This window comes from Sapajus apella, unplaced genomic scaffold (assembly GCF_009761245.1).
Source record: "Sapajus apella isolate SASKATOON/1434 unplaced genomic scaffold, GSC_monkey_1.0 scaffold96, whole genome shotgun sequence".
NCBI lineage: Eukaryota > Metazoa > Chordata > Mammalia > Primates > Cebidae > Sapajus > Sapajus apella.
In genome coordinates, this window is record NW_022437036.1 from 7,600,133 (window position 1) to 7,621,576 (window position 21,444).

Here is a 21,444-nt window from a genome sequence, read left to right on the forward strand (position 1 = left end):
TACCCCTGTTATAGCCCATGTCATTCTACGTCTGTCCTGCAGTTGTGGGTCTGTCTTTCCTGCTAGATCGGAAGCCCCTTACCAGCAGGGACCTGTCTGTCTTATTAACCTTTCTTCCCCTCGTGATATCTGGTCAGGAGCCTGTTTTCAGAGGCAGTTTAATGTCTACAAAATCGATGGATGCTCCATACCCTGTATTCATAATCCTGTGTTTTGCTGCCAAACACCAGATGGCACTGTTAGCATGTTGATGAAGATGATTATAAACCCTCAGACGGGGAAGGCTGGGAATGGCTTATGGAAATCTTGCTTCTGTTTTGAGATTGTATGAGACTTACTGTTTCTCACTTGTTCTAAACACATCTGTTTGAGTTTATTCACGAAGCATGTTCATGTTGAGGTTAGACATGAGTCTGAAAGATACTATTGATGCTTCCCCCTCACAGGTCAAATCCTCAGACAAGACAGCCTTCATAGTCTCTCCAGACCCAAAGCGGCCCTCCTAACCTACCAAAAATATCTCCCAATTACTCATTGAGAGGCACCCAGCTGCCTCACTAATTTCAACCCACTGCTGGCAAAAAATTGCTGGCTCTGCATCTCCCTTTCCTCCTCCTTTTACGCTGCTATTCCTGCCCTGCCAGCCAGCTGGGCGACCTTTTCCGTCTCCCTCCACCTCTGCACCTCTTTTAACAGTCCCCACCCTCCCATAGAGCTGCTCTATTTCTTAGATAAGTTTAGCAAAACTTCCCCAGACATTTCATACCAACAAGCTGCTATACTTCTCAACTATTTACAGCAAGTCTCACCTCATATTAACTCCACTCCACCCATGTTAGGACCCCTTACGACACAGACAACCATCCCCACTCCTGCTCCTCTATGCATTTCCCATCAACAAACCACTGGAATTCCCTTGGGTAATCTTCCACCTTCTAAGTGCTCCTTTACAAGTGAGGACATGAAGGATAGCTACGCAGTGAAACATGTGGTCTGGTTGACTTGAGAGAAAAGGAATGTCGCACAAGGGTTGTGAGTGTGGAAGGGGGAATGAAGGGCTGGAAGCAACATTGGGATAAGCCCTCATGGATGAAGTCTGGCAAATTGAAGTACAAATGAATGGGTCGTGAGTGTTCAGAGGCAGGAAAGAAAGGTTTAAATACTCCTTACTCTTCATCTCCAAAGCCCTGACACACATGTTAATATGCCTTTAGGAGCATACTCACTTCGCTTCACAGACAATCGGCTATCACTACTAATAACCTCAAAATAGTAACAGTCATTATTGTCTAGGTCAGCACCTTCCCTGTCTCTCACTCCATCCTTGGCCACCCTCTCCCTGTTCCTCAAACTCTCCTCCTAGACCGTATCCATGCTTACTCATACCCAGCCCTACAAATGGTAGTGACAGACTATTTGTCGATACTACGCGCTCCCTCATACATTATGAAAATCAAACCGCCCCCATCACACAGTTAGCTCAATCTCTCTTTCAACCCCTGACTGCTGCCGTTCTTGCTGGATCTTTAGGAGTTTGAGTATCTGACTCCCCTTTTCAAGGATTTCTCCCACCTTTTCATCCTACACTTTCTTTTTTTTTTTTTTTTTTATAGTTTAATGTATTTTAATAGCAAACTTACAGGAACAGCACAGAAGACAGACAACATTAAAAACATGTACTTGCATGTAGGACAACTCAGTTAGAAAAGTATAGTGAATGGATGGAATCTACTGTATGATAAAAACGCTACAAACACCATTTAGTTGCCATCAATAAGAAATTTACTTGTTTTAAAAAAATCCAAATGCTGGCATTGTCCAGAAAAATTTAACAGGTTTATTTATAATTATTATAAAGTTGAACCGCTGAAACTTGTTCTCTGAAACATTTTAACTTTCATTAATGCTTTACGTCTCCGCATTTATATTAAAAATTCACACACAAATGAAAATGGAAAAACTGCCAATACCTGATTTCTGTCCCCTATTTTTCCACTCGCAATCATATACTTAGGTACCTTTTGACCCCACGGAAAAAAAATTATCTAACATTCAGAACTACCAGTAACAGGAAGAAGAGAATTTTTTTTTTTTTTGAGAATGAAATGTTTCCCATCATAGTGGATTCTTAAGCAGGCTCTCCACGTATGCGGCGTGCTAGCTGGATGTCTTTTGGCATAATTGTTACACGTTTGGCATGGATAGCACAAAGGTTGGTGTCTTCAAAAAGGCCAACCAGATAGGCCTCACTTGCCTCCTGCAAAGCACCGATAGCTGCGCTCTGGAAGCGCAGATCTGTTTTAAAGTCCTGAGCAATTTCTCGCACCAGACGCTGGAAGGGAAGTTTGCGAATCAGAAGTTCAGTGGACTTCTGATAACGTCTAATTTCACGGAGTGCCACAGTACCAGGCCTGTAACGATGAGGTTTCTTCACCCCTCCAGTAGAGGGCGCACTCTTGCGAGCGGCTTTTGTAGCCAGTTGCTTCCTGGGTGCTTTACCACCGGTAGATTTGCGGGCAGTCTGCTTTGTACGAGCCATGGTATAGAGACCTCCTTACTTACCCCCCTTCTCCTTCTGCTGGAGCTCGGCGAGCGAGAGGCGGCGCTGGCGTTGGAGAGCGACGGCGGCGCGGCGGCGGCTGCGAACACCTGGAGTTTCATTCTTGTTGCCCAGGCTGGAGTGCGATGGCGTGATCTTGGCTCACTGCAACCTCCGCCTCCCGGGTTCAAGTGATTCTCCTGCCTTAGCCTCCCCAGTAGCTGGGATTACAGGCATGCACCACCACGCCCAGCTAATTTTGTATTTTTAGTAGAGACGGGGTTTATCCATGTGTATATTTAGTAGAGACGGGGTTTGTCCATGTTGATCAGGCTGGTCTTGAACTCCTGACCTCAGGTAATCTGCCCGCCTTGGCCTCCCAAAGTGACGGGATTACAGGCATGAGCCACCATGCCCGACCTTCTCCTGATACTCTTGAAGTAAATTTTTAGCTTTAAATAAATTCTTCTGTCATAGATGATCTTGGTTTTAAAAAAGGGAATTAATTGACTGTACTAGAAAAAGACAGCATTTACACATCTGAATTCTTTAGCACTTACTGTCTTACTTCATTGCTGCAGGCCATTTGTTGCCATATGGTGGTGTAACTGTTAGGTTGGTGCAAAAGTAATTGTGTTTTGCATTGAAACGGCACCAACCTAAGAGCTAGCTCTAACTAGCTGAATATCTTTTCTGTCTGTGGACATCACACTAGCTGTATTAGCAAAGAGATGACTAAGCATTCCGTAATTTTACTTCATTTAATCATTATAAATTGGTTCAATCGATTTTTTTTTTTTTTTGGTAGACCCATGTAGTTTCTACAATGCTTGCTTTAAAACGTGAAAAATGTGTTTTTTTTGTTTTGTCTTTTTCTTTCTGAGACAGGGTCTCACTCTGTCACCCAGGTTGAAGTGTGGTGGTGTAGTGGTGTGATCATGGCTCACTGCAGCTTTGACCTCCTGGGCTCAAATGATCCTCCCACCTCAGCTTCCCAAGTAGCTGGGACTACAGGCGTGCACCACCACACTCGGCTAGTTTTTAAATTTAGTAGAGATAGGGTCTTGCCGTGTCTCCCAGGCTGGTCTTGAATTCCTAGACTCAAGTGATTTTCCCACCTCAGTCCGCCAAAGTGCTGGGATTACAGGTGTGAGCCACTGTGCCTGGCCCAAACCTGTAAAACAGGTTAAATCTGTTATGTTCCTTTCAGAAGAGATGTCTAATATTAACTTGTGTTATACAATATCTAAAACATAGGCTTTCAATGTTTTTTTAACAGTATATCACAGAATTGGCAAATGCCCTGTCTTACTGTCATTCGAAGAGAGTTATTCATAGAGACATTAAGCCAGAGAACTTACTTCTTGGATCAGCTGGAGAGCTTAAAATTGCAGATTTTGGGTGGTCAGTACATGCTCCATCTTCCAGGTATGTCACTTTAGAGGGGGAGGTTGTTTCGTTTAGCAAACGCCCTGGGAGCTAATCATGAGCTAAACAGAATTTATTTCAGTGGAGATTTTGTGTGATAAGAGGGGTAGGTGGCTAACCCAGAAGTACTTTGGAGTAATTTAGGCTTAATAATCAACTAGTGTTTTCAAGAAAATGTTATTCTGTGTCGATTTGGGGCTATTAATAGTGTTCTAGGCCTAGGGTTAAAGATGCTTAATGTCCTTTGAGGCTAATGAAGGGGAGAAATGAGTCAACAGATAGGACAAGTATATGATAGAGGTAAAGTGCCCATGTGTTGAGGGGGGATGTTCCAGAGGACATCTGCTGCTTCCCGGATGAGGAGAGGGGGAGATGTTCCAGAGGACAGCACCGACAAAGATCTAGTGCTCAGAGTGCAGTCTGCATCAGGGAACTTAGAAACCAAATTAGTTGGTGGAGCTTTGAGGGCGGTGGTGAGAGATTCTCTTTGGTCCAGCTCTGTCAATAGTAGGGCTAGACCTTGCTTGTTCCTCTCACAGCTGAAGCAAAGATGTCAGTCTTAGAACTGTGGAAACCTTAGGGAACTTTCCAAATGAACTACAATATTCTCTACTGTTTTAAATTTGAGTTTAAATAAGCTTTGAAACTTCATGGGAAGTGGGGCACTTTAAAGCATGTATCTACTCATCAAGGTTTGTCAACTTTGGAGGAGGACTCAAATTATAGCCAGATGACTTTTAAAAATAAAGCTGGTTTTAGCCAAAATAACTCTAGCAAAAAAGTTAAAAATATTAAAGCTAGTTTAAAAAGTATAGCCTAAAATAGGTTATATGTGAGGGAGAAACCCTTTACTTTTGTTACAAAGCACTTCTAAGCATTGTTCCCAGAAATTCATCGAATCTGCTGTTTCAGTCTCTCTCTTTTTTTAAAAAACTGGTTGTTATTAGTGGGAGCTGTCACCTGGTAAGACAAACCAGAATAAAGAATTACAGGCTTCATTGAATCACAGAGTTAAACTGGATCTTCACCTGTTGCATTGTGATAGCAAAGATAGCTTATTACTTTCTGAAAAGATTACATAACTGAGTCACTTCACTCCAAATCCAAGATATTAATAATCATAATAATTTCCTTGTTATTGCCTGAGTTTGAGAACCCCAGTTCAGTCCATCAGTGGTGATGGAGGAATTAGATGACCAGAGTGGTATCTTCTGAATCCGAGGTCACAATTCAGTGGCGACTGACTGTTTATGTGCTCAGTGGGTACCAGGCATGAGCATCGATGGTGAAGAGCAGCTGATACAAAGCAACTCAAACCCACGCGGACCGTTCTGGCTTGGTGTCTGCTGTCCCCAGCCTTTTTCCAACCTTTGTTAGGAAAACCTAAACCGATAGAAATGCTGAATTGGTGGTTGATGGCATACCTGTCTATCCAGAGCCCACGTTCAGCAGTTGTTCCCATTTTGTCATATTGGCTGCATCTACTTTTTTGGTGAACACTTGAAAATATGTTGCAAACATATGATGCTTCAACCTTAAGCACTGTAATAGCATGCATCTCCTAAAAATAAGGATATTCTCCTATGTAATTAAAACTATGATTACTCCTAAGAAAATCACTCCTAACAGAATTGGTAATATCTAATATTTAGTCCACATTCAATATTTAGTCCTATTGTCCGAGATGTTTTATAGGTGGTTTGTAAAATCAGAACTTAGTCAAGCCCCATGCTCTGTATTTGATTGTCTCCGTGGTCTTAAGCCAGACAGTCTCTTATTTTAAAGTGGACTTTTCTGATTGTGTTGCCACTTCACTTGGACCTTTATTCCCCGTATTTGCTGCAAATTGGAATTCAGGTCTCAGGGCCTGAAGAGATTAAATACTTTTGGCAAGAGTATTTCATGGGTCACCCTCAGAATTTCAGCATCTCTCGTACCAAAGATCTGCCACAAGGCGGCAAGTATCTACGTCTCTAACCCCAGTGCAGTTACAATGGGACAGTTTCTAGTGTCTTGTCATTGCCACCAGGCTCTTAAGAGTCTTAGTTTATGTGTAATATCTATATGCAGATATAGAATTCTAAATCGTATTTACAGAGAACATTGCATGGTAGCTTTTATGTGGTAGTGATACATTCAGTTTCTTAACGTTCTAGATCATTCAGGGAGGTTCTGGAGTGGGACAAATTTGGGATTAAGGTTTTGGTGGCTAGCTGTGGGACCTCACTGTTTCCCATGGGAATTTATAATAGTAGGTGCTTCCTAGGACACAGGGTCCGGCTCAGGGAAGTGCTCAGTGTTCGTGGAATTAATGATTTTTAGCAGCTATTGTGATCATGAAACCAGAAGCACATCAGCCTGAGCCTTGCTTCGTTTTTAGGAGAACCACTCTCTGCGGCACCCTGGACTACCTGCCCCCCGAAATGATTGAAGGTCGGATGCATGACGAGAAGGTGGATCTCTGGAGCCTTGGAGTTCTTTGCTATGAATTTTTAGTTGGGAAGCCTCCTTTTGAGGCAAGCACATACCAAGAGACCTACAAAAGAATATCACGGGTAAGACGTCACTGAAAAGGACCCAGCACTTCTGCTGGAATTGTTTCCTTATCAGCCTGAACTTCAGGCCTAGATCCGAATATCTATACTATTTGATCTCTCCAACCTGCATTTTGTGATATTTTATCATTTGCTGTACTCCAGGTTGAATTCACATTCCCTGACTTTGTAACAGAGGGAGCCAGGGACTTCATTTCAAGACTGTTGAAGCATAATCCCAGCCAGAGGCCAATGCTCAGAGAAGTACTTGAACACCCCTGGATCACAGCAAATTCATCAAAACCATCACATTGCCAAAACAAAGAATCAGCTAGCAAACAGTCTTAGGAATCGTTCAGGGGGAGAAATCCTTGAGCCCAGGGCTGCTGTACAACCTGTCAGGAACATGCCAGTGACATTTATCTTACTGTTCACCGCTGCCCTCAGTTTAGGACGCTACAAGAAATATTTGTTTTACTAAGCAGGTGTGCCTTAACCTCCCTATTCAGAAAGCTCCACATCAATAAACATGACACTCTGAAGTGAAAGTAGCCACAAGAATCGTGCTACTTACACTGGTTTGTAATCTGGAGGGCAAGGTTTGACTGCAGCCGCCCCCTCAGCCTGTGCCAGGCATGGTGTCCTCACAGGAGACAAATCCAGATTCTGGCTGTGGGGAAAGTGACCACTTTGCCCTGACTCGATCAGTTAAGGAGCTGTGCAATAACCTTCCACATACCTGAGTGAGTGTGTAACTTATTGGGTTGGCCAAGCCTGGTAAAGCTGTTGGAATGAGTATGTGACTCTTTTTAAGTGTGAAAATAAAGATATTTGTACAGACTTGTATTTGTTCTCTGGTGGCATTTCCTTAGGAATGCTGTGTTTGTCCAGCACTCCGGCAGGCCTGGTTGGGTTTCTAGTCCTCCTTAACCACTTATCTCCCATATGAGAGTGTATAAAATAGGAACACGTGCTCTACCTCCATTTAGGAACTTGCCTGGGATACAGAAGAGGCCATGTGTCTCTGAGCTGTTAAGGGCTTATTTTTTAAAAACCACTGGAGTTTTTAAATAGCATGTGTGGAAACTTTATGCAAATAAATATCTATGTCTGTGTGGAGTACTGTGTAATTCTTCCCATCACCTGTTTTTTGTTGGCCTGGAAATGAGCAGGTGCTGAGAGGAGCAGGCTTTGCCGCCCTCTTCCGGTCTCTTCCTGTCCGGTGTACTCCTAATACTTCATTATATGTATTGTTTACGTATTTGTTATATATTGTCTTCTGTCCATTGACTAACCGTGATGAGGGAATGGTGGAAGTGTTGGAACTTAGGGCTAGGAGAGAAAATTTGCTTGCATGGCCAATCCTCTGTGCAGGAAACTAGACAGCAGGTATGTTAGGATATATCATAATGAAGGGGCTGAGATAGAGAACCTTAAAAACGCTACTGAGTAAAACTGCAGTTGCCAGCCCCCTTGGGACAAAGGAGCTTCTGGTTCTGTCTTGACCTGAGCTGACTTTGACATTCCCAAATACTTCGTGTGCCACCCTCCCGAACTACAGTTACTATCACGTGGCCAACTTCCCCAGTGATACCAGCGAAACATTGTCCCCAGACAATCCCACACGGGCAAAGAAAAAGCTCATTGTAGTAGCACATTAATACCCTGGCCACAGTGCCACTTCATCAGCAACCGTGGCTTACCAGAAGGGGAATAAAAAAGTTCATAAGCTATAAAGATGTTTCACAGAATTTAAGCTGCTCACTTTGTCAGATAAATTAGAAACAATGGCTTGCATTTTTAAAATAGATCTGTTTTATTCTGCTAGTTCTGTAAAAACAATGTAAACACAAGCGTTCTGTACATCTTGCTGGTGAATTCACAGAATGCTTAGTTCTGTGATCCTTGGACCCCCTCGTCTTCAGTTATTTTTTGTTGGGACCACTGGCCACAGGAGTGGAGAGAGCTATGTGGCTTTTTGGTATGACTCGTTTTATTGCTTGCCCTATCAGCACACTCCCGTTACTCTTAACACAGAATTTGAGATTTAAGCCCTTAAACCTGCAGGAATCACCGTCAGCTTTTTTTTTTTCTTTTCTTTTTTTTTTTTCTTTTTGCATAAGGCATTACTAGGGACATGAATGGGAGACTGGTAAAGAAAGTGGTGAAGAGTCAATGCCAACAAACTGCTTTAAACACAAGATGAAAACGCTCTGTTCCGGCCACACAGAAAATCACCCAATACTGGTGTGAGGCATTTCAGCTGTAGGGAAGTCCTTGGAATCAGATCTTGGACAGTTCCAGCTTTAAGTCACTAAAACCTTTTGGTAGTGGGCTAATTGCCTTAGAGGAAAAAAGAAAAAGGTTTACTTTAAAGACCTTGCAAGTGGAGAACTTGTCCTACAAAGATTCTTCGAAATGTTAACGGATAACTGGCATGGGTAACTGGGCCAGCCAGGAGCTGTCAACAGCCCGATCTCAGCAAACCAGGACAGCCAGTTCATAGTTCCTTCAGTTCTCTGAGGGTCACAAATGCAATTTTATTTAGCCTTGTGGAGATTCTGCAACAATTCTAATTTTAAAGGAATTGGGAGTCAGAAAGATAAATGCAACTCCTTCAACTCTGTGACGGCAGACTGGTTAATCTGGGTTCCCAGAGTGTGGAGCAAGTGCCCTGCATCAGAGAACAGCCCAGGGGAAACTTGCATGATGTTGAACCCCACAGGACAGAATTAATTCAATCGCCTATTCCTGACTGCTATAAGGAGGAAGTCTCAGTGCCTCAGTTTGCATCTGCACTTGGATTTCTTTTTTTTTTGGAGATGGCGTCTCCCTCCGTCATCCAGGCTGGAGTGCAGTGGTGCGATCTCGGCTCACTGCAACCTCTACCTCTTGGGTTCAAGCAATTCTCCTGTCTCAGCCTCCCCAGCAGCTGGGAATACAGGCATGTGCCACCACGCCCAGCTAATTTTTGAATTTATTGTAGAGACGGGGTTTCATCAGGTTGGCCAGGCTGGTCTCGAAATTCTGGCCTCAAGTGATCTGCCTGCCACGGCCTCCCAAAGTGCTGGGATTACAGGTGTAAGCCACCGCACCTGGCCTCTATGCTTCAATTTCTACTCTTAGCCACTCTAACACACATGCCCTTGATTTCGTAAAACTGGCTCGGTAGACTACACCTGCTCGTGTAATACAAGCCCCTCCCTGGCTTGTATTAGCTCATAGTTGCCTTCCATTGTGATAAGTGCTACTAATTTTCCTTTTTAGGAAGTGATACAAAATCCTTTTTTTCCTGAACAAGATTTTTAACTCAAAATAATGAGAGTGTAAACATGACAGTTCCGGAATGTCTGAAGTTTGAGATAAAGATTGTCTAAGAAAAGCTAAGATTGTCTTAGCTGTTTATGTGTGCTATCCAAATTCCTCTGGAACACGGGCATCAGGAGCCAAGCGATGCCACTGCTACTTGGCATCTGGGCAGAGTTTTCATATTTTACCTATACAGAGGCAAATGACGCTGATCTGCTTTAATGAAATTTCAGAAAAACCATCTGGGATCAGCCCCATCATGTCCAGCTTGGAAGGTGTTTGGGGATCAAAGGAAACATACCAGAAATACTGTTCTTTCCCCATAACAAATGTAATGAATGTCAAGGTATTGATGCTGATTTAGATTGTGATTACATATTAAGTCTTGCTTCATTACTTGAAACACTGGCAGCTGTTTTGCAGAATGCTGCATATTAAACTGTAGGCAGCTGACAACAAATATCAGCGGAAGGGGATATTTAAAAGCCAGTTAAATTAATCATTGCTTTTTACAAACCTGAGCCAAGATGAACCCCCTGGAGCTTTTACAGACAGACTCTCGCTAAAACCTTCCAGAAGGAACATTTGTAGGTTATTTTGTTTTGAGATGTTAACCCATCTGTGATGTCTTGCTGACATTTTAGATTACATATACAAACCCTATAATGAATAGCGTTCACAAAATTTATGAAGCAAAAAAATTAAAATTGTTCAAAAGCCTGATTTTTGCTGGCAAAGTTTATCCATGAGAACATAGCAATTAGCCCCCTACACCTCCGAAATAAACCCTACAATCCTAAAACCAATCCAAATTATGTAATTTAGAAGAAAGAGGTTTTCAGTGCCTAGGACTGAAGAGTTCATTAAGGTTTTGCAGCTGGAGGTTTAAAAAATCCCACTTTTCGAAAATATCTGACAATCAAGGGCACAGAGACTAACGTAATGCTGATTCTCACTGGCGCAAACAGCTTGTGGATCGCATAGGCCACCACGAAGGTACTTGTGCCTGCTGCCATTTTTGACTGTACCAGGGATTCTTTAAATCCGAGTTTCAGCAGGACTGCAGACATGTCCACACCACTGCAGGGAAAGAGGCAAAGAAAATAACGATTACAGCAAGGGATTAAATGAAGAAACTGATTTGGCTACAAGATTTACAGTATTCAAAAAAATGTGACGAAGTAGCTGAATGAATAAAAAGTCTTAATGGCCACGTGCAGTGGCTCACGCCTGTAATCCTAGCACTTTGGGAGGCTGAGGTGGGAGGATCTCTTGAGCTCAGGAGTTCAAGACTAGCCTGGGCAACATAGCAAGACCCTTGTCTCAATAAAAAAATCATAAAATCAGCCGGATACAGTGGTGCATGCCTGGAGTCTCAGCTACTTGGGAGGTTGAGGTGGGCGGATCACTTGAACCCAGGGAGGTTGGGACTTCAGTGAGGCGTGATCGTGCCACTGCACTCCAGCCTGGATAGCAGAGACCCTGTCTTAAAAAAAAATGTCTTAGCCAACAAGTTCTTATTTACCTAAAATCTTCCATGACAGTATAAAACAAATATTAATTACCGTCCAAGATCTTACCTTGACACAACCATGTAAAATATGCCCAAGGAGATTAATGAGATTCCGATGTGCACCGACACACCAACAGTGCCATATTCTTGAAAAATCTTTTTCAGCTGCTGTGACTTGCTTAGCTTTTTCTCCTCTGTGCAGCTGACGCTGCTGCCTGTGGTCTCCGTGGGCTGGCTGAGGTCCTGTGTACAAACCAGAGAAGAGGAGGTACATTAGGGCAGGCACGGGTAGTCATTACCAGCTTTTATACACACATGCAATGTTCTACTCTGTTCTGCTTGATGAGATCTGTTACCCCTTTCTTAACCAGTGAGCCGAGTTCGAGCCAACTTTAGTCACTAAGTGCAATGCAGGCTGGAACTAAGTATGGCCGGCAGAATGATGGCTCCAAAGAGGTCCTAATCTCAGGATCTGTGAATATGTCACCTTACATGGCAGAAAGACTTTGGAGATGCGATTAAGGGTTTTGAGATGGAGATGAGCCCAGATTACCAGGGCTACGTTATTACCAATGTAATCACAAGGGTCCTTATAAGTGAAAAGAGGGAGGCTGGAGACTCAGTGTCGGGGACGGAATGTGAGGAAGGAATCATGGTGAGGGATCTGAAGATGCGGTGCCGCTGGCTTATGGAGGCAAAGGCCATGAGCCAAGGAATGCAGGCAGCTTCAACCTGGAAAAGGCAGGAAATAGATTTGAGCCTTCAGAAGGACCCGGCTCTGCTGAGACCTTGACTTTGGTGCATTAAGACCCATTTTGGATTTCTGACCTCCCGAACCGTAAGATAATAAATGTGTCTCGTTTTAAGCCACCAGGTATGTGGTCATCTGTTGCAGCAGCAATAGTAACTAAAACGCTAGGGTTCACACGCGTGGGGACAATGATCCTTTATCAAGCATTTTCTCTGAGCCAGGCAGTCCTCCGATGCTTTCTCCTTCCATCCTCACGCCAACCTTCGGAGGGAGATACTTCTGCATTTCCCCACTTGACAAAGGAGCAACACAGGCTTGGTGAGGTGAGGTCACTGGCCTGAAGTCACCAAGATCAGAGCCCAGGCCATCCAAGTCCACAGCCTGAGCATGTGACAACCAAGGTATACGCCACCGAAAAGGGACAGTGTGCACAAAATTAATGCAGCAAAAGCAAGGGCAGATTTACTCCTAAAATCACGATTTACACCTGACATCCGAAATAGACAAAGGGAGGGGCATTCGTGCACAGTACACTACCAGGACTTCTACAGAAATCAGGGATTGCACAGGACATCTGTTAACAGTTACTGAGTACCTACCAAGCCTGGAATGTGAAACAAAAATACCAACGATACCTGGATTAGGGGAGGAAAACACCCCCTTCTCAGTAAGATAGCACTTTCATCGAAAGACCGATAAGGACCCTCTTGGGGCTCGTTCTGGCAGGGGACAAGCACCTGGCTCTGAGTCAGCTCTTGGATGGGCTCTGCAGCTGGCCCACTTCTACCCTGTTATTTTTAGAGGTATAAGATTTTTTTAGAACATTTGAGGAAAACCCTCAGCGTCCTCACAATAGGTCCCTTTGCTGAGCTAGGGGCTGAGCTTACACCTCAAAGGCATCATTTCATAAATCCCTCCAGCCTCATGACCCAGAAGCATTTGTCACTCCTGTTTGACAGATGGATGACTGAGGCTCAGGAGGGAGGGACGGCTGGCTGGCAGCATGGACTGGTGACTGGGCGGGTCACCACCAGGCCTCAGCCTCTGTGGTATCCAGCAGGCTCCCTTTTCCTGTCCTGCAAGAATGACCGTTCTCCAAGGAAGACATTTTTCCAGAACGTCCAGGTTCTGGAGGGGAAGAGGGGAGGAAGATGTCATCAGCCTCCCTTTCACTGGCCAGCACACGTGACCTCCCGTTTCCTTGAAGCCTTCTGACTAGCCCTGCCAACCCCGGCAAGGATGGCTGTGTGGAAAGCATAGGTTCTCCCTGATAAACAAGCCCCCACCCACCTCCAGCTGCTGAGGAAGGCTGCGGGTGGGGGAGTAGCCAGGCGGTGAGGACTGATAGGAGGCTACCAAACATGCATGCCCTTGACACTTGGCCCCACTTTGTCCATTCACTGGACCAAGCGCAGCTGTTTCTGAGAGGTCTTTATTTTGGCAAAAGGCCTTTTGGCCAAAAAACAAAAATAAAAAGACGGCCGGAATTCCAGCTATAGAATGAACAACATCTACTGCAAGACTGTGATAAAGACGAAACATTCAGACTCAGGGAAAATCTTCGGTTAGCTGGCACCGTGGTTGGTTTCTGACATTCTAGAGAACACCTAGTTACTGGACAATTTTCTTCCTTTGGTTTTGGTAAAAACACCCATCTTTAAGCACTGTGAGCCATGCATTTCTCTCCCTCACCCTTGCGGAGACTAAGGAAGCTAAAATAAAAGAATTTATGACATAAGCAAGCAATGGAAAAATTTTAGACATGCATTTCCTCGTGAAACATTGCCTTAAGTACCCAGGATGTGTCAGGCACTGCCCTGAGTGCACAGGACGATGTTACCCATTCTCTGTCTGTACTCAACATGCGTTCATATGTATGCGCGCGCGCGTGTGTGTGTGTGTGTGTGTGTGTGCGCGCGCATGCGATGCCCCTTCTGCCTTTCCCCCACATTTTTTAAAGTACAAAAACCTGTAATAGAGAAGGGGCAGGAAGGTTTAAAGAATGAGCCATTGCCTTGCCAAGTAGATCACAGTGTCTGGAGTGACACCTGTTTGTTTTCACCTGATAAATCATATTAATAATAAACACTATACTATGTATACTTTGTACCAGGCACTGTTCTGAGTATTTTGAAACTATTGGCTAGGCATGGTGGCTCATGCTTGTAATCCTAACAGCTTGAGAAGCCGAGGCAGGAAGACTGCTTGAGGCCAGGAGTTCAAGACCAACCTGGCCAACATATCTTTTATTTTATTATTTTATATTTTTGAGACGGAGTCTTGCTCTGTTGCCCAGGCTGGAGTACAGTGGTATGAACTTGGCTCACTTCAACCTCAGCTTCCTGAGTTCAAGTGATTCTCCTGCCTCAGCCTCCCAAGTAGTTGGGACTACAGGCATGTGCTATCACGCCTGGCTCATTTTTCTATTTTTAGTAGAGATGGGGTTTCATTATATTGGCCAGGCTGGTCTCGAACTCCTGACCTCAGGTGATCCGCCCTACTTGGCCTCCCAAAGTGCTGGGATTACAGGCGTGAGCCACTGCCCCGGGCCTTGTCTCTAATTTTAAAACAAGGAAATATTAATGCATATAATCTTCACAACAATCTTGTACTACTGTCAACCCCACTTAATAGGATTTGAGAAGCCCAGAGAGGTTGAGTAATTTATCGAGGATCACACAGGGATTATTGTCAGAGCACGGATCCAAACCTACTGAGTCTGGGTCCAAGGCCTGTGCTCTGAACAACTATGCTATGTTACTCCTCTCGTATTCATGAATGTCTCCCTTGTGGCAGACACTGTTCTAAGCGTAGGGGACAGAGCAATGGACAAAACTGACAAAACCCCACCCTCAATGAGCTTATGGTCTTGTGGGAAGGCAGGACAATAAACAGAAAAGTAAAATACTTGCTACAAGTGCCATAGAGAAACACCAACCAGGGCGGGGAGACAGTAGGACCAGTGGGAGGAATGTTGCAAGTTTAAATATGGCCATCACGGAAGGTCTCCCTGAAAGGTGGCACTGGAACCAGAACTGACGGAGACAAAAGGACACTGGGGCTCTGGGAGAGCAAGTCATTTGCCTGGGCTCCCCTATCCCCCTGGAAAGGGTAAGTGGTACAGGCAGGCGGGGCTGCTCCGCGGTTTACAGGACATGGAATCACGTTAAGACAAAAAGGCGGGTCTCTTCTGTGGCTTTCCCTACCCCTCTTACAGAGACCCCTTGCCAAGGCTGAGGTGGGTGGGCCTCTTCGGCTCTCAGTTAAACACCTGGCAAATTTGGAGATCCCACCTGGGCAGCACACTCCTACCTCCCAAACAGGGCAGCTAGAACAGCTTTGTGTTTAAAGAGACCCTGCACCTGCTCACAGGCCCTGCTGGGGACACGTTTTTTTCAGGCAGATGAGTTATCTTTTGTCCTAACCTTCTTTGAGGTTCTGATCCCACTTGGATTTTGCCGATCTTACCTCGGTGCAGAAGAAACAAGGACAGCTCACCAGACCCTGGGGCCTTGTGACTGTATATATTTACTGCAATTATAACCATTTCTAACCTTAATTTAGGACACACCAGATGCCAGGTATGAACATATCTCATTTTACATTCATACTCTATGACATCTGAATTATTACCGTCCCATTTTACAGATGAGGGAAATGAGATTGAAGAGAATTTGATCAAGGTCACACAACAAGTAAGTAGAGAGAGGAATCCAGGGAGTCTGAGACCAACTCTTTGCCACTGTATACACACACACCGCTCCAGTGCCAGTGCCTGAGCTGGGAACAAGGTCAGTGTGGCTGACAGACAAGTGGGACAAGAGGCCGTTCTCCGTAAGTGCACCAAAGACCCACAGCCATGGTGCAGGGGGCCAGTGGAGGCATCCCAGGTGGTTAGAAAGGACGTCCTGGAGGAAGGAACAGCTGGGCCGGGCCCTGAAGAATCACCAGGAGGTGGCACGGTGTGTGCAGAAGGTGCTTCTCTAGAGAGAATCCCCACGACCTATGTGCCACCTGTGGGACTGCAGAAGGCAAGGAAGGAAGCTGATCTGTGCAGGAGGCAGGGTAAGGGCCTGGGTCCAATCCCATCCGCTCCTTGATGAAAAACTAGGGACGACTAGGAGATGCCCGCTGGGCCTGCGGCACTGTGCTGAGGCCTGCACCGGCTCATGGAGTTCTCTCCCACACTCTTGCTGGGAAGGTGCTATTTTTGGCCTTCTAAATGGTCAGCAAACAAGCTCACAAGCCTTCAGAGTTCGGTCTGAGGTCACCGGGGGGTGAAAGGAGGGCCCCTGTCTGCATCCAGGGGAACAAAGGGGCTCCAGACTGCGAGGCTGGACGCGCTCCCAGCTGGACGCAGTTTCTGCGCGTCCGGACTTGCCATTCCTGGACCGCCAGACTTCACTATTTACTACTGTTTTTATTTAAAGAGACCCACTTAGAAGAAAGTGATAGATTTCTCGAAAGGAAAGCTGGTATGACTGCTCTGAATGGAAACCAGTTTTCCCTTGGCACCCATGGAAGGTGACGGAAATGAGACATAACAAACAGCACTGTGGGTTCCCTGACGGCGGCTTCCCTGAGGACGCCTGCTCTTCCAGTGAGATAAAAAGGGAGGAGCAGCGAGCGTCGGGAGGTGTTAGAAACACGGCAAGACCCAGCCAGGAGGCCTGAACCACAACCCCGCAGGCCACGCGAGGAAGTTCAGACCAAGTCCGGGCCCACATGCAACTCAGTCGGCTGCACCCTGGCCCGGCTGAGGCTCTGCAGACCCGGGGCTCGGCCGCAGACTGCGCGACCTCGGGCAGAGCGTCATACCTCCCCGGGCCTCAGTTTCTCTGGCTGTCAACTAGGAGGATCGCTTCTCTGGCTTGTAGGGATTTGGGGTTTCGAGGACCCTGGAAAAGCTTGGTCTCGGGCACCTGCAAGTGCAAACCCGTCCTTGGCGGAAGCGGCCGGCCCCGGGAACGGCGCTGCGGAAGTCTGGGGACCCGGGCGCCCCCGGGGATTGGGGGCGGGGTGCGCTTACCTGGCGGCCGCGGCAGTCCCCGCGCGCCGTGCGGAGCAGCCGGGCGTCTGGCCTGGGCGGGAGCAGGGCCAGGGCCAGGGGCGGCGGGGCGCAGGGGGCGGCGGCGCCCAGGAGCCAGGTGGCACGAGGCCGGACCCGGGCGCCGACCCTGCCCGCCGGGCCCAGCAGCGCCAGTAACCCGGCCATGGAGCGCAGCGACGCGCTGCACCCGCGCAGCTGACCCGAGAGACGGGCGGAAGCCCGAGAAGGTGGGCGGAGCCGGCCCCGCGAGCGCACTCCTCGGCCCCGCCCGCGCCCTCTTCGGCCCCGCCCCCTGGGGGGGTGCCGCTGCACGCGCGGTGGGCGGGGCTTGAGAGGCGTGTTCACACCCTCTTAGCTCAAGCAATACCTCCGCTCCTCGGGAGCTTTAGTCCAGCGCTGGTGGGAGGGGCTGAAGGCGCGCGCCCCGCCTCCCCTCCTCTCACAGGCCCCGCCCCTTTGGTGGTGAGTGCGCGTCTTTGCAGGGTCTTGGGCTTCCTGAGGAGTGTGGTTGGCGGGTTCCCTTATTCTGCGGGCACAAAGGTGGGCATAGGGCGGTGGCTTATGAGCTTTTCTCCCTGCAGAAATAGGTGAAACCTGAAAAAAGTTATATATATGTTTACATGTTAGCTCCAAAGAAAATAAATATGAGAATTGACATTAGTACATGTTTGATAAAAAGCCCTCTCAATGACCCTCATACATTGTTGGTGTGAATGCGAATGAAGCTAAAGATGATGTGGCAGTTTCTTAAAAAGTTAAACGTATACTAACCATATAACCCAGCAACTCCACGCCTCAATAGCTTCTCAAGAGAAAGAAAGGCTCAACGCTCAAAGACTAACACGTGAAGACACCAGTGTTTGTAGAGATCTTATAAATATTAGTGGAAAATTAGGAATGTTCATAAACTGGGACACACTGTGGCGCAACCCTTAAAGGAACGCTATTCTGCAATTAAAGGGAACAGACTACGGATACGCGCACAACATAAATGAATCTCCAAGCTCTTAATGCCAAGTGAAAAGATCTGGGCACGAAAGTCACACATTGTAGGATTACCCCTACATGACGTGCCCAGAATAGGCAAAATCATAGAGACCTAAAACAGATCAGTGGTGGTCTAGGGCTTGGGAGTGGGAAATGAGATCGACTACCAAGGCGCAGGAGGAATGTCTTGGGTGCGGGAAGGATCCTAACTTCCAGACTGTGGGGATGGTGGTAGCTCTGTAACTAAAACTCGTGGGACTGTACATTTAAAATGGATGAATTTTATGCTATGTAAATTATACTTCAGTAATGATGTCCTGGCTGGGCAGAGTGGCTCATGCCTATAATCCAAGCACAACGAGAAGCTGAGGTGGGAGGGTTACTTGAGCTCAGGAGTTCAAGACCAGCCTGAGCAACATATCGAGGCCCTGTCACTACAAAAGTAAAAATAAAAATAATTTAGCTGGGTGTGGTGGCACACACCTGTAGTCCCAACTACTTGGGAGGCTGAGGCAGGATTGCTTGAGCCCAGGAGATCCACGTTGCAGAGAGCCACGATAGTGCTACTGCACTCTAGCCTGGGCGACAGAGCGAGACCCTGTCTCTCTAGAAAAAGAAACATAGTTTACAAAAGATGTGATATTCTGTTAGTCAACTGCAATTCAACCAAGCTGTTACATAGGCACAGAAATGATACTGAACATATGTGAATTTAAAAATGTTTATTACATAAGATGGAATTAAAGCTGTGAAAGTGACAGGCTGTGTCGGAGCGAGGTCCTAACATGCCCCTGGATGGGAGTCCTTCTGTTTAAGTGCCTGCAGAAGCTGTGCAAGAGTGGGTAAGGGTGCAGGTTGTCTGTCAGATTGGCTCTATCAGTCCAGCTGTGTGATCTGGAACTGGTGACTCAACCTCTCTGAGCCTGTTTTTTCGTGTGTAAAATGAGGATAAATGGGATTGTTGGGATAATTCTTTGACACAGTCCTTGGAAAGGTGCATTGAGAGGCCACACACGTTAGCTGTGATGTTGTAGAGGAGCCTTGCCTGAAGCCCTTCTGTCACTCGGTGGCAGTGCCGCCTCCAGATGGCACCTGATCTCGAGTTCCTCACGGTTCCCATGATTTTCTTGTCACCAGGTCTTCTCCGTTCATTTAAGTTTCCTGCCTGGGCTTTATGGGCAATTGAGTTTGTGATTCTTGCTATATGCTCATTAGAGAAGAGAAAAAGATATTTTTGTTTATTCCATTACATTTGACAGTAAATATAATACTGTAATTATAGACTTTAGGTGTCTTTTTCTCGTCTTCTAAAAGCGATGAAGAAACTTTTCCCTTTAACAAAATGTACTGTAGCTGCTGCCTGCCTGAACTTGTGACAGTTTTTTTTTCTACTGTGTCAGCTTTCTTTGTCTCTCTAGAGCAGCAGCTCATGCCTGAGCTATAATTATTTTAATTTATTCATTTTGTGAATAGATCATGTATTCTCATGATCCGGATTTTTAAAGGTACAAGAAGTCTACTCAGTGACAAGTTTCCTTCCTATCCCAATGACCAGTTCGTCCCATTTTATCTCCCTAGAGGCAAACACTGTTACCTGTTCCTTGCGCATATCCTTCTAGAGAATTTTACATGTGTGCAGGCAAATTCCTACAAACAGTTTCTATCGCTATTTTTACCCAAGCGGAGCATAGTATAGACAAGTGTTCCTCACCTTGACTTTTTTGCTTCAAATGTATTTTGGAGTTTTCCGAATCTGTACACAAAGTTTTTCCTTATTCTTAAAAAAATCTGCTGGGCATTCCAGTGCATTCCAGGGTGCTGTAATGCATTTAACCAATCCCGTGTGGGTGGACAATTAGGGTATTTAGAATATTTTCCAGTCATGTGATCAGAAACCGTGCTGCAATGAACCAGCGGGTACATCATTTGCCGTGTTTAAGTATGCCTGTGTAATAAATTCCTCAAAGTGAAATTGCTTAGTGAGAAGATACGTGTATTTGTAAATCTGAAGAAATGGCAAAATTTTACTCCGTAAAGTTTGCAGAGTACAGCAAATGAGAGTGTGCTCTTTTTGTTTTTTGAGATGGAATCTTTCTCTGTCACCCAGGCTGGAGTGCAGCGGTGTGATCTCAGCTCACTGCAGCCTCCGCCTCCCAAGCTCAAGTGATCCTCCTGCCTCAGCCTCCCGAGTAGCTGGGACCACAGGAGTGCATCACCGTGCCCGGCTAATTTTTGTATTTTTTGTAGAGATAGGGTTTCGCCATGTTGGCCAGCCTGGTCTCAAACTCTTGGCCTCAGATGATCCGTCTGCCTCAGCCTCCCAAAGTGCTGGGATTACAGACATGAACCACCGCACCCAGCCAAGAGTGTCTGTTTACCCAGACTCTCAGATGGTGTTTTTAGCAGAGAAATGTAGGACTGAATTCTACGTTCTTAACTTGAGAATCTGACAGCATTAAAGGCAACCATCTAGGGCCAGGTGCAGTGGCTCACACCTGTAATCCCAGCACTTTGGGAGGCTGAGGCAGGCTGATTACCTGAGGTCAGGAGTTCGAGACCAGCCAGGCCAACATGGTGAAACCCTGTCTTTACTAAAAATTCAAAAATTAGCTGGGCGTGGTGGTGCATGCCTGTAGTCCCAGCTACTCGGGAGGCTGAGGCAGGAGGACTGCTTGAACCTGGGAGGTGGAGGCTGCAGTAAGCCAAGATTGTACCACTGCACTCCAGCCTGAACGACAGAGAGACTCTATCTTAAATAAATAAATAAATAAATAAGGCAGCCATTTAAATAATATTGAGTTGTATTAGTTTTCTATGCTGTTGCAGCAAAAAAAGTTCACCCCAAACTCAGCGCTTAAAACAACATGCGTTAATTATATCACAGTTACTGTAAGAGACGGGAGGCGTAGCCTCACTGGGTCCTCTGCCTGGGATCTCACTAGGCTGGCTGTGATTGTGGTCTCATCAGAGGCTTGACTGGGTAAAGGTCCACGTCCAAGCTCCTGCAGGTTGCGGGTGTGTTTACAAAACCAAGGGCTCTGGGTTCTTACTGGTTGTCAGCTACAGTCCCTGGAGGTCCCAAGCTGCCTGCAGTTCCCTGGCAGTTTATAGGTCTCTCACAAAATAGCTGTTTGCTTCTTCAAGGCCAACAGGAGTTATTTCTCTCTCTCTCTCATTTTTCTCTTTCTCTCTCTCCCTTTCCAGTCTGCCAAGACAGAGTCTTATGTAACACAGTGTAACCATGGGAGTAACATCCCATAATTTTTGCCATATTCAGCTGGCTTGAAGCAAGTTGCAGTTTCTGCTTGACCTCAAAGGGCGGGAATTATGCAA

At 46.0% G+C, this 21,444-nt stretch overlaps 3 protein-coding genes across 5 annotated transcripts in view; 1 reads left to right on the forward strand and 2 right to left on the reverse strand.

Annotated features, from left to right (window-relative positions):
• The window catches only part of AURKA (aurora kinase A), a 24,032-nt gene extending 16,419 nt beyond the window's left edge, over positions 1 to 7,613 (forward strand). For all 3 annotated transcript variants that reach the window (XM_032257227.1, XM_032257226.1, XM_032257228.1), the window contains exons 7-9: positions 3,819 to 3,967; positions 6,348 to 6,522; positions 6,667 to 7,613. In XM_032257227.1, the coding sequence (XP_032113118.1) occupies positions 3,819 to 3,967; positions 6,348 to 6,522; positions 6,667 to 6,849 (507 nt within the window). In that variant the 3' untranslated portion in view covers positions 6,850 to 7,613. The remainder of the gene's footprint in view (positions 1 to 3,818; positions 3,968 to 6,347; positions 6,523 to 6,666) is intronic.
• On the reverse strand, positions 1,592 to 2,638 carry LOC116535821 (histone H3.3-like). The gene has a single exon (XM_032257230.1). The coding sequence runs from the start codon at positions 2,537 to 2,539 to the stop codon at positions 2,129 to 2,131; it is 411 nt and encodes a 136-aa protein (XP_032113121.1). The 5' UTR covers positions 2,540 to 2,638; the 3' UTR covers positions 1,592 to 2,128.
• A 680-nt stretch (positions 7,614 to 8,293) lies between the features above and the next one.
• Positions 8,294 to 17,375, reverse strand: FAM210B (family with sequence similarity 210 member B). The gene is made up of 3 exons (XM_032257229.1): positions 17,104 to 17,375; positions 11,391 to 11,566; positions 8,294 to 10,890 (listed from the first exon to the last, which is right to left on the reverse strand). The coding sequence occupies exons 1-3, from the start codon at positions 17,287 to 17,289 to the stop codon at positions 10,674 to 10,676; spliced, it is 579 nt and encodes a 192-aa protein (XP_032113120.1). The 5' UTR covers positions 17,290 to 17,375; the 3' UTR covers positions 8,294 to 10,673.
• Positions 17,376 to 21,444: the final 4,069 nt, after the last annotated feature.